Genomic DNA, 11,277 nt, shown 5'->3' on the forward strand with positions numbered 1-11,277 from the left:
TGCACGAAGTCTGTGGCGTGAAGGCGCTATCACGTGTGGTGCAACCAGACCTTATCCTCAACACTTGCATCACACGAACACACCGAACCCGCTCCCTCAGGCCCTGGCAACCTCCCAGCTACTCACTGCCTCCGCGGAGTTTGCACTCTGCACTCGTCCAGAAACGAAGCCTGCAATGCGGGACGCTCTGTGTGGGTCCTCTCACCGAGCATCCTGTCCTCGGGTCATCCACACGTAGCAGGCTTCAGTGGCTCATCCCGCTTTACAGCTGAGCACTTAATTCGTGGCAGGGACGCAGCCACAATACGCTTCTCCACTCATCTGCTGATGGGCACTTGGGCTGATCCGACCTTTGGTCCCGAATCCACCTTCTTTGCTCCCTCGGTTTGCGCCATAGACGGGTTCGGCGGGACAGAGGATCAAAGCTCCGCCCTGCACAGACACGGGCTCTGGACATCTACGTAGCGCACTCCCCATTCCAGGCCGCTGGGAGGGCCCTCCCTGCACCCCCCAGCCTCCGCCAGAGACCCTCACTGTAAATCGCCTCCATCACTCCCACTCCTAACTGATCTCATCCTGCCCCCAGCTTATGGGCACCTGTTACCTCACACATTTTTCCGTAAACCTTCTCTGGGGCATTTCAGTGAAGCTAAGGTATTTTCGGGCTCACTCACTTCTAAGAATCACTTGGGATTGTTCAGATTTCGCATCATATCTCAGACCTTGTTCAGGTGTTGCTAGGACAGGGGATGGGTAGGGCCTGGAAGCCCACCGGTAGAGCTGTGGGGGAAGGTGTCCGTTCCCTGTCCCCCCGCTGCCCCCATCCCCCCAGGCCAGCTGCGGAACAGGAAAGGCCTGTCCTGGCAGCCAAGAGGAACAGCTGCAGCCCCGCCCCAGGCTGCCCCAGCAGGTGGGCTCTCTGACCTCCAAGAAACCCGGGGCAGCAGGTGTGGGAGTCACCACACACGCCCACACCGGGGCGGAGGAGCTCCAAGAAAAGTGGGAGCGCAGCCTCTGGGCCCTGAGACGCGAGGTTACCCCCATGTCCTGGGGCTGAGCTCTGCTGCCGCCAGGGCTGGGCCCATGCGGGGTTCGGAGGACGTGCCACACGCAACTACCGGAGTTCTCCTGTTAAGCCCCAGTAAAAGTGGTCATTAGATTTCAGCCTGACTCTGACGCGATGCGCAGGGGTGAGACTACAGTCTGACGGCAGCACTGCGCTGCGCAGTCTAACATCTCTAGGGAAATGGAGTTTGCCCAAGCTGGCCCTCTCGGCGCAAGTAACAGAGAGGGCGGTCGGAGGCCGGGACAGAAAGTGCCGCGAGCGCCCCTGAACCCCAGCACGGCTCGGCGCCGAGCCGCTACTGTCCCTGTCACTCACCGCAGCACAGTTTGGGTGCCCTTGAGTGCCGGGCGCCCTCTTCTGGGGTCTTGAGGGCCCGTGGGACCAAGTAAAGCAAGCCCGCTGCCTCTGCAAACTCCCAGGTCGAGGACTGCAGGGCCGCCATACCTGGCCGGCAGGTGAGCCCCGGGCGGGCGACACGTCACTCTTGTCCACTTGCCGCTCCGCTGGAAGGCCACAGGTCCCCGCGGGGCTGGTCCGCCAGTAGGCGCACGCCCTCCAGGCGTCCGGCGGTGAGGGGACAGATGCGCATGTGCACGCGCGGGGCGCTTTCCGGCAGCGTGGCGGAAAGAAGCGCTGCCGTTTGCCGTTGCGACTTCTGCGCCCCTGAGCCCAGCGGCGACGGCAGCAGCCATGGCGTCGCCCTTCAGCGGCGCTGCAGCTGACAGACCTGGATGACTTCATCGGGCCGTCTCAGGTGGGCCAGTTCATGCGGGCGGCGGTCGTGTCTGGGGCGGGGCCCCTGCTCCTCAGTTTCTCCCCTGAAAACGGATGAACTCAGGACACCCGCGCAGCCCCCGGGCTCCCGGCGCCTGGCCAGCTTCCTCGCCGATGGGGAACCGAGGCCAGGACGGCGATGCCCCGAGCCGGGGTTACTTGCGCCGCAAGGCATCCAGAGCGAGGCGACCGAGTCCGCGGGTGTGGTGGGAGCAGGTGAGGGGCGTCGTTAGTGCCCCGTCACCGGGGTTCCCTGAGCGGGAGCAGGGCGAGCCGGGGCAGGGGCTTCGCCTGAGCAGCCCGCTGGGCAGTGCGCGCTCGGGGCCGCGGCTGGGCCGACTCGTCCGGGCTTCCCGGCCTGTAGACGGCCGGGACGGTTCCCACCGGTCTGGAAGGCGGGGGCTTGGTCCCCTGGAGTCACCTGCCGTGACTGCCCAGTACCCGGCGGGGTGTTGGTCGTCGTGGACAGAGCTTGCCCCTAAGGCAGGCAGGACAGCTACACTTGAAAGTGGGTGTCGTCTTATCCAGTGTACCTGCCTATCAAGCGCACCAGGGCTGGGAGGGCCACGGCTCAGGAGTGCCGGGAGGAGGGGACGGCGAGGGGCCAGTCACTGCATCGTGGGCAGGGCTTTCGGGCCGGATCATCTCTGGGAAGGCAATGGCCAAAGAGGTTCTTGTAGTGACAGTGAGACCCCAAGAACTTGGGGAGTTGGGGAGAAAAATGAATCCTTTCACTGGGCACCGGGCAGGGCGGTGACCGCCAAGCAAAGCGTTCCTGCAGAGGTGCAGAAATGGTGGTTCCCCGGTGTCCTCTCAGTGGCCAGTCCACCTGCTGAGCACAAGAATAAAGGTCAGAGCCGGCAGGCAGCAGGGGGTTAGCGTGTGGCCAGTAACACCGGCCTTCATCTGACTGTGAGCTGCAGAGTGATCGCTAGTGTCGGCGGGGTGTAGAATGTGTGTCCCGTGTGCAAGCAGGGTCAGCAGCCATCCTGCTAAGACTCCTTCTGTGGCCGGACGAGGAGTCAGGCGTGGTGGCGTGACCATCAGGTCGCCCCTCTTCTTGGGGAACCTCCTCGCACTCAGGCCCCCATTTGGGGTCTCTTCCTGATCTAGGACTGCATCAAGCCCATGAGGGTGGATAAGAAGCCCGGAAGTGGTGTGGCCAAGATCCATATTGAAGATGATGGGAGTTACTTCCAGGTCAGCCAGGTAAGTTCCAGCCCAGATGACCAAAAACATGTTTTTGCTGCTCTTTCCAGTCACGAGTACGGTGATCATGAGACCTTTCACAGTGGTCAGATTCACTGTTGTCAAGGCCAGGAGGGCAGGGATGGGGCTGGCACTGGGGTGGAGGGGCACAGAGGCTGAACATGGAGCTTGACTTGTTCTGCAGAGGGGGCTCTTTTTGCAGTGATGGTGGTTCCTGTCTTCCCTTTCCCTCTCTCTCTGTGAGTTCTAATTGTGTGGGATTTTCCAGTTCAGACAGCTTGTTCTTAGCGGACACCTGCTTCTTGTCTAATTACGCAATAACAAGATCCTCGTCTGAGGCGTGTCTGCTGTTTGGACCCTCAGGAACATCTGTGCCATCCCATGGACCACAGGCACAGGCACGCTGGCCCAGGAACTCCTCCCAAGCAGGGGAGGAGCCTCAGGGTGGCACATGGTAGGGCTGGACCACGGGATCAGGCATTCACAGGGAGAGAGTCGGCCGTTTGCTCAGGCCAGGGGTATGATCCCGCATCACAGCACAGGGAAATGCCACCTCAGGGCTGGGGGAGTCCCACAAGTGAAGGGGTCCGGGAGAAGTGGGGGCGCCAGGGGGCCCTGCCATCCGAGCAGCAGCAGTTGATCTGGAGGGAAGCTGGGAAGCCTGATGGTCTCTTGGCACAAAATCAAAGCCTGGGCTTTTAGGCCCATGTAACTCTAAAAACAGGCACTGAGCTCAAATTGCGGCTTTGGTGTGAAGCGCAGTCCTGAGGAGCTGGGCTGGGAGGGAGTCCCGGTCTCCTCAGCTCTCTGGTCACCTTCTGGGCCCCTGCGGCTTGCCCTGGCTCAGACCCTTCCTCAGTTTACAGAGGGAATAAAGGGGCTCAGCTGGCATTGCTTGCATCTAGGGAAAGTTGCAGAACATCAGCCTGGAGACCCGTGTTTGACACCAAGTTCTGCGTCTGTTTGGCCATCTGGCTGTTGCTGCCCGCGTGTGTGTTCCCCTCTCTGGGGCTGGTGCTCCCTGGGCAGAGCGCCGCCTCACTCTGCCCTCTCCCCCTTCCTCTCAGCCTTGCCTTTCTCATCCTCCCGTCGGAGCCTGGCCTTTGACATTTTCCTGTCTTCACAGCCCCACAAGTGCAGACTAGGAACCTGTGCAAGTCACCCACCTCTCTGCAGATTTCACGCCCACCCTCCACCCCTGACGGTCTACAGTCCTCGTTAATACAACTCTGATGTGCCAACTGAGCTTGTGCCAAAGTTAGAATGTGATGGAGCTAGAATATGTGTAGAATGTACGTACTTCTGTGACAAATACTTGATTTTTAGAAATTCAGTGGCATTCAAAGCCAGCCAGCTACCGTGTTGGTTGTCGGTGTTGCAAGCCAGAGAAAAAAGGTTTCTTGTAGGTTCCATTATCCCAAGAGCTCATGTCCCTGTGCAGAGGGCCCTGTTGAATGCCGGGTGCTGTGCTTCCAGGATGGAGGAACTCAGAAGCTGGAGAAGGCCAAGATCTCACTGGATGACTGCCTGGCATGCAGCGGCTGTGTCACCTCAGCAGAGACCGTGCTCATCACTCAGCAAAGCCACGAGGAGCTGCGGAAAGTTCTAGATGCCAATAAGGTAAGTGGTGGGCGGTCTTGGAAACTTTTTTAACCTAACGTCAACCCCAGTATCCTTTGCTCTTCTGTCAAGAGCCGCTGATCTCCAGGTGACCCCCGCGTTTTTAAAGTGGCATCGGTGGGATGTCAGTGAAGTAGTTGTCATACTTCACAGTGAAGTGTTGGGCCCTACACGTACACAGAAATGACGTGCCCCAAGAGAGGTAGGGCATGCACTCACCAGCACGGACCACGGGGCTTATGTGTGAAACACGCTGAGTGAGCACGGTCCCTTGCTTTGCAGACGGCGGCCCCCGGTCAGCAGAGGCTGGTTGTGGTCTCTGTCTCACCCCAATCCAGAGCGTCACTGGCCGCAAGGTTTCAGCTGACCCCTACAGACACTGCCAAGAAGCTGACTGCATTCTTCAAGAAAATCGGTAGGCACCAAACATCGTGTGAGCACTGTAGCGCAGCGTGGGGCGGGGGGGCGTGAGGGGGCGCCTCAGGCCTCCGAGTCCCTGAATTCAAACACGCCAGAACCGTTCCGATTTGACAGCAGCCTGAAGTTTTGATTTGACACGCAAGAACTGTGACTTTTAAGAGCAAGCCTTCTGAATCCTCTCTGTGCTCTCCTGGTCTGTAACTCGCCCGCTCCTCACGTTGTTTTTAAATGATCGTCATCGAGGCCCATTTCCCAGGTCCCTGGCAGGCTCCAGCTCGGATCGACTTTGGTCGACCTCTGTGAGCCAGGAGAGCCAGGAGCTGGGCTGGGAGGTCGTGGGCTGGGCGCCACCAGGTGCGTGGCTGGTCGTGGACAGCCACGGTGGGAACAGCTCCCTGGGGCGAGGTTGGTAGTGCCTCCTGACCCAGCCGCCCTTCATGGGGGTGAGGTGGGTGCTTGCTTTCCAGGGGTGCACTATGTGTTTGATACTGCCTTCTCGAGGAACTTCAGCCTCCTTGAGAGCCAGCGAGAATTTGTGCAGCGGTTCCGGGGACAGGCCAACTCCACGCAGGCCTTGCCTGTGCTCACGTCCGCCTGCCCAGGTGTGTCCGTGCTGCTGGACGCAGGGAGCGGGAGCACTGGGGGGTGGGAGGCAGTGCAGGCTTCTGGCAAGATGGCCTCCTTGGCAGAAGGAGCTGCCCTGAGAGTCCCTTAGCTCCCCAAGACAGTGATCTCACGGATGCTAGCAGCACAGGACAGCGACAGCAGAGCAGGGACGTTTTGTAACGGGACTGTAACTCCTTGTACAAGCTGGTCCAGCCCAGAACGTCCCGTCACTCACTGCCCAGCTGGTGAGATGCTCCCTTTGTCCCTGTGTTGGCCTCAGGCTGGATCTGCTATGCTGAGAAGACACATGGGAGCTTCCTCATCCCTTACCTCAGTACCGCCCGGTCCCCGCAGCAGGTCATGGGCTCCCTGGTCAAGGACTTCTTTGCCCAGCAGCAGGTAATGGGAATGTTCCAGCTGTGAACAGTTCAGTGCCATTATCCTGAAAGATAAGCCAAGACCTACAATGTCCACAGAGCCATACAAATATCTCGGTCCCATCCTGGCCGCTGGCTGGCTACATCACCCCCACCTTACCCGATGGGCCCTTTTATTGTTGGGTCAGGCAGCGACTCCACATTTCCACATTTCTCGGCAGCATTTGACCCCCGACAGGATCTACCATGTGACAGTGATGCCCTGCTATGACAAAAAGCTGGAAGCTTCCAGACCAGACTTCTTCAACCAGGAGCACCAGACTCGTGACGTGGATTGCGTGGTCACCACAGGTTGGGTCCCACCGCCCTGAGGCAGGGCAGGGGTGGCGTTGCCTGGGTCCTCCCATCAGCTCTGGCTGGAGCTGCCATCCCCTGTGCATGGGGCACCCCCGGCCCTCCGCGTAGAGCCAGGTCCTACATCACAGCTGTTCCTTTGTGTCGGGGACCTGTGGCCCTACCTGGGCGTTTGCTCTAAAACAGTCCGCATGGGGAGGTGGGCGGAGAGTCTTGTCAGCTGCTCTCACTCATGTGGGTCGCCCCATTTCTGAGTTGAGCAGCCTCACAGGGTCTCCCAAGTGCTTAAAATACAGGAGCCCGGACAGTAGGGGGGAGGCCTCCCTGCAGAACATGTGCCGCTGTCCACCTTATGGGGAGCCGTGAGCACACCGCTGCAGGCACACCTGGGGGACGGGCGGCAGGTCTGGGGAGCAGGCTGGCTCTTCTGAGGGGCTTCAGAAGTGGGTCCTTCCTCGCTTCTGTGGCCGGGTTCGTCCTGCACCCACGAGCCAGGAGGTGGGCGTCTGGGTGTCCATCTGCTGGGGACACAGGTGATGTAGGTTTCCTCGACGTTTTTATTGAGATCCCAGCTGAAGACATCTGTGCTGGGGTCTTCTTGTAGGAGAAGTCTTCAAGTTGCTGGAGGAAGAAGGAGTCTCCCTCTCGGAACTGGAGCCAGCCCCCCTGGACAGTCTGTAAGTCACCTGCTAGTGTGGTGGAGGCCAGCGTCAGGGTGCCCCTGCTGTGGCTTTGGGGGCTGCAGGTGTCCTGACGCGTGAGCTCATGGGGTAGGCAGTGTCCCCTCCCTTCCTCTTCCCCACCGCGGCTTCCTTCTAGTTGGTCCCATGTTTGCCCTGTGGTCTGTCTCGGTATCCACAGAGGTGGTCAAGTTCATGAGACGGCCAGGGGACAGCTAACTGATGGTCATCAGAGCTGACCCCAACTTGACACAGGTCTGAGGTCCCCAAAACAGGTTTCTCAACAGAGCGACAGTCTTTCTCCCACCTGAGCTACTTCCTGACACCCAGACAAAGCCACCAGGTTTTGGACTCCTTTCCCATTTAGAAAGCAACTCCTTCAAACTTGAGACAGAAGTTACCTGAAATCTCCGTGGACAGCAGGCCTTGCTGCCACCTGACGTCGTGCCCTGCTCCCCAGGTGCAACAGTGTGTCTGCCCAAGAGCCCACCAGCCATCGGGGCGGGGGTTCCGGGGGCTACCTGGAGCACGTGTTCCAGCATGCAGCGCGGGAGCTCTTTGGAATCCACGTGGATGAGGTCACCTACAGACCCCTGAGGTCAGTGAGAAGGGCTGGAGCTTGGGAACAGGGCAGCCCAGTTGGGGCAGCCTTGGCCCTGGGTCTCCTCGCTGAGGTGGGCTTGGAGGACAGCAGGCTGGGTTTGGCGAAGACCCAGGGCACCAGGTAGGACCTGAACCCTCCTCTCCGGCCACAACTCTCCAGGGCTCTGCCTCCCCATCACAGTGGTTGAGAGCCCCCAGAGGCCATGGTGGCAGGGCCTGTCCCGACATAACGCCTCCTTCCACAGATGGAGGGCCTGGGGCTGTCTGACCTCACCACGCCTTGTGGCCATCCTCAGGAGGGAGGGGGTGCCCATTCTAAAGATCGGGACACGGAGCAGGAGTGAGCTTTCTGCCCTCCCCTTCCATCGCCATTCTCCGTGGAGGAGCCGATCAGGGTGGCACCTGTGCCTGCAGGGGTGGGGAGCAGGAGGGAGCCCAGCCTGTGCTCCCCTCAGGAACAAGGACTTCCAGGAGGTGACCCTGGAGAAGGAGGGCCGCATCCTGCTGCACTTCGCCGCAGCCTACGGCTTCCGCAACATCCAGAACCTGGTACAGAAGCTCAAGCGAGGGCGCTGCCCGTACCATTACGTGGAGGTCATGGCCTGCCCCGCAGGTAGCTGTGCCACGGGGGCCTGTTCCAGCACCAGGGCTGCGGGCAGGGTCCCGCCAGGGCAGGAGGGGTGGAAGTGGAGCCCTGTCCTCTGCCTGACCTGGGTGGTCAGGAGGCTCAGGAGAGCCGGTGTGGGAAGGGGTGTGCTGTGCCCCGTGTGCAGGTGCCCCCTCATGACCGCGTTCGTGCGGGCCCCGCTCTGCTACAGGCTGCTTGAACGGCGGAGGCCAGCTCAAGGCCTCCGACACGCCCAGCAAGGAGCTGCTCCAGCACGTGGAAATACTGTATGGCATGGTGAGGACGGAGACGCCAGAGGACGCGCCTGGCGTCCAGGAACTGTATGAGTGCTGGCTGCAGGGTGAGGGCTCAGAGCGGGCTGGCCGCCTGCTGCACACGAGCTACCATGCGGTGGAGAAGGCCAGCTCCAGCCTCAGCATCAGGTGGTAGGAGGCCTCCTCACAGGGCTGCCGGGCCCGGCCAGCCAGTCCAGGCACTCCCATGAAGCTCATGTCCTGAGACCCCAGGGGTCACCCCCAAAACACTGACTGAGCTGCAGGGATGTGTGGGGACCCACACACAAATGGCGCTCAGGACCCACAGCCTGCCCTCACCCAGACTCCCCACGGCAGGAGGCCAGGGGTTCCACAAGGTCCTAGCGCCTCCTCATGGGCCCAGGTCTGCGAGCAGTGTCCTTGCTGATCCTGCCTGGAGACCTAGGTGAGGCCCAGTCCCGTGGGCAGCTTAAGGGAGAGTGAAAGTGGGACTCCTCATCCCCATTCCTGAAGTCACCCCTGAAGCTGGGTCTGCCAGGCTGCTGGGGAACCCTCCTGCCCTGGACGGCAGGGAACGCTGGCCGGAGAGAAGCACCCAGCCCACAGCACCCCATGCTGGGGTTGGCGTACCTGCTCCACCTGGAACTGGGCATTGAGGACGGCATGGCCTCGGGACTTGACAACGTGCACTTCTGGGCAGAGTTCCAGGCGGGAAGCAGGCTCTGTTAGACCCTGTGAGATCAGGCACTAAGTCCATCTCCACAGCTAGGTCCCCACTTATGGGGGTGGGGGAGAGGGCAGATCGGGGTGAGCCCACCAAGGCTATTGTCACAGAGCTCCCGATTTAATAAAGGAATCTCTCTGAAAATGGTTCAAAGTCCAAGAGTATCCACCAGCATCAAGAAAGCACCCTTTCACAGCTTTATTCAAAGTTCCAAAGCCCTGTGCACCCCAGCACACTGCTTCCCAAACACCCAGGCCTCGGGGCTCACGTGCACCTCAGAGAGGAGCCTCGCATGTCCAGTGCCAGGGTGCCCACCCTCCAAGGCTGGACAGCCAGCTGGGCAGGGCCATGGAAGGTTCCAGAGGCAATCCTCCTGTGGGCTCAATTGGCCGAGGGTTGAAGGAGAGATGTGCTGCCTGGCCCCACAGCGGGTCCACTTGGGGCTCACTTCTGTCGAGGTGTTCCCAGGAGCCCCCACTGCAGTGCCAGGAGAGCCCGGGCCTGCGGCTGCAGCGGCTCAGCCGCCCGCTGGAAGCTCGCCCGCTCCTTGCAGAGTGCCTCCAGGACCTCAGCTGGGGCCGCCTTCCCCGTGAACTTGCGCACAGGCTCTTCTCTGTGGGGAGAGGGAATGCCGTGGGGAGTATGCTGGGGAAAGGCCAGGGGGTGCTGGCAGAGGACACCTAAAGAGCAGCCACTCCCTGGTGCCAGCCCAGTTACCAGTCCCCTGGCACTTCCTGCAGTGCCCAGATGACAGCCAAGGAGGACCAAAACACAGCAGATCAGCCACAAGGCATCCTGCTCTGGGGTGCAGCCCCTGGGGTGGGCACGGGGCCCCCACAAGAAGGCCTGGAATGCCAACCAGTACTCACGCCACCCTTAGGAAGGGGTTGTAGAGGAGCTCTTCGCACAGGGTGGAAGGCACTGTGGGCATGTCGTCCTCATCCCTCTTCTGGAATGACCAGAGGCCCTTGTCACAGCCTTGTCTTGACAGCCCCAGACAACTTGGCTCCACTCAGCCCTGCCCCTTCCTAGGGGGCAGGAGCAGAAGAAGGGCTGCCTCGCCCCATCTAGCCCTTGAGGGCAGCCACCCCTGAGCCAATCCTACCAGCTACCTGGGCCCCTATCCAAAGCCACCCACCCCTCTCCTCCCCAGAAGGAGCCTATCAGTGGTGGAGCCGGGGCTAAGCCAGGTCCGGTTATGTCTGACTCCCCCCTGCAGTGCCCCTGTTCCAACCTTCATCCACCCTCGAAACCTCTAGGAGGAGAGAGGGAGGAGTGGCCGCACCTTGGCCCATGACAGCTTGGCTCTCACGTGGTCATTGCTGGGCTCCACTTTCTGTGCAAACTCAAGGTTGCCCAGCGTGTGTTCGTGGCCACAGAACACCTTCTGGAGAGAGGAGGCATTCAGTGGATGCACAGTGCTGCCACAGGCAGAGATGCGGGGAGGCACTCACCCAGGCTAGCCTGGCCTCTCTCTGGACCCCAGCACCCCATGCCTGGTCTGCCTTGGCTTCTCGGCTGATGAGTGTTCATTCCGCACCCCCGTGGCACAAGTCAGAGACAGGGCGTGCAGGTCGTGGAGGGCAGCTGGACCCTGCCGGAGGGGAAGGGATGGCCGCTCACCGTCTCCGGGGGCAGGCTGCCCAAGGTCTCCGTCAGGCTCTCATACATCTGCTGAGCTGTGCTCTCCAGGCGCAAGCCACAACCAGCCACCGACAGCGCATCCCCTGGGGAGGACCGGCGGTCAGAGAAGGTGGGGCAGGGTCAGAGGGAGGCGGGGCTGGTCGGGCGGGGCAGCCAGTACCCGAGAACACCGCGGGCGGATCCGGACACTCCTCTTCCCACAGGAAGTAGCTCATGTGGCCGGAGGTGTGGCCCGGCGTCAGGAGACAGCGCACGTGGATGGCCCCAAACTGCGGCAGAGGGGCGGGCGGCTGGTGAGGCGGGAGGGCCCAGGGCGAA

The 11,277-nt window shown here is 61.1% G+C and overlaps 2 protein-coding genes across 8 annotated transcripts in view; one reads left to right on the top strand and one right to left on the bottom strand.

Moving 5' to 3' along the window:
• The window catches only part of CIAO3 (cytosolic iron-sulfur assembly component 3), an 11,418-nt gene extending 1,956 nt beyond the window's left edge, over positions 1-9,462 (top strand). The window contains exons 2-11 of one of the 4 annotated variants that reach the window (XM_040635599.1): positions 2,954-3,049; positions 4,526-4,669; positions 4,952-5,084; positions 5,557-5,691; positions 5,976-6,094; positions 6,294-6,423; positions 7,031-7,103; positions 7,567-7,704; positions 7,955-8,322; positions 8,528-9,462. In XM_040635599.1, the coding sequence (XP_040491533.1) occupies positions 2,954-3,049; positions 4,526-4,669; positions 4,952-5,084; positions 5,557-5,691; positions 5,976-6,094; positions 6,294-6,423; positions 7,031-7,103; positions 7,567-7,704; positions 7,955-8,322; positions 8,528-8,766 (1,575 nt within the window). In that variant the 3' untranslated portion in view covers positions 8,767-9,462. Of the gene's footprint in view, positions 1-2,953; positions 3,050-4,525; positions 4,670-4,951; positions 5,085-5,556; positions 5,692-5,975; positions 6,095-6,293; positions 6,424-7,030; positions 7,104-7,566; positions 7,705-7,954; positions 8,323-8,527 lie in introns of those variants that run through there. The other 3 variants (XM_040635601.1, XM_040635600.1, XM_040635602.1) reach the window with 3 other exon arrangements.
• A 36-nt stretch (positions 9,463-9,498) lies between these two features.
• The window catches only part of HAGHL (hydroxyacylglutathione hydrolase like), a 4,501-nt gene continuing 2,722 nt past the window's right edge, over positions 9,499-11,277 (bottom strand). For 3 of the 4 annotated variants that reach the window (XM_040635605.1, XM_040635606.1, XM_040635603.1), the window contains one exon: positions 9,499-9,928. In XM_040635605.1, coding sequence (XP_040491539.1) covers positions 9,760-9,928 — 169 coding nt within the window. In that variant the 3' untranslated portion in view covers positions 9,499-9,759. Of the gene's footprint in view, positions 9,929-10,184; positions 10,265-11,277 lie in introns of all 4 variants that reach the window. The other variant, XM_040635604.1, reaches the window with a different exon arrangement.

The sequence above is a fragment of the Ursus maritimus genome, unplaced genomic scaffold (genome assembly GCF_017311325.1).
Source record: "Ursus maritimus isolate PB19 unplaced genomic scaffold, ASM1731132v1 scaffold_2, whole genome shotgun sequence".
NCBI lineage: Eukaryota > Metazoa > Chordata > Mammalia > Carnivora > Ursidae > Ursus > Ursus maritimus.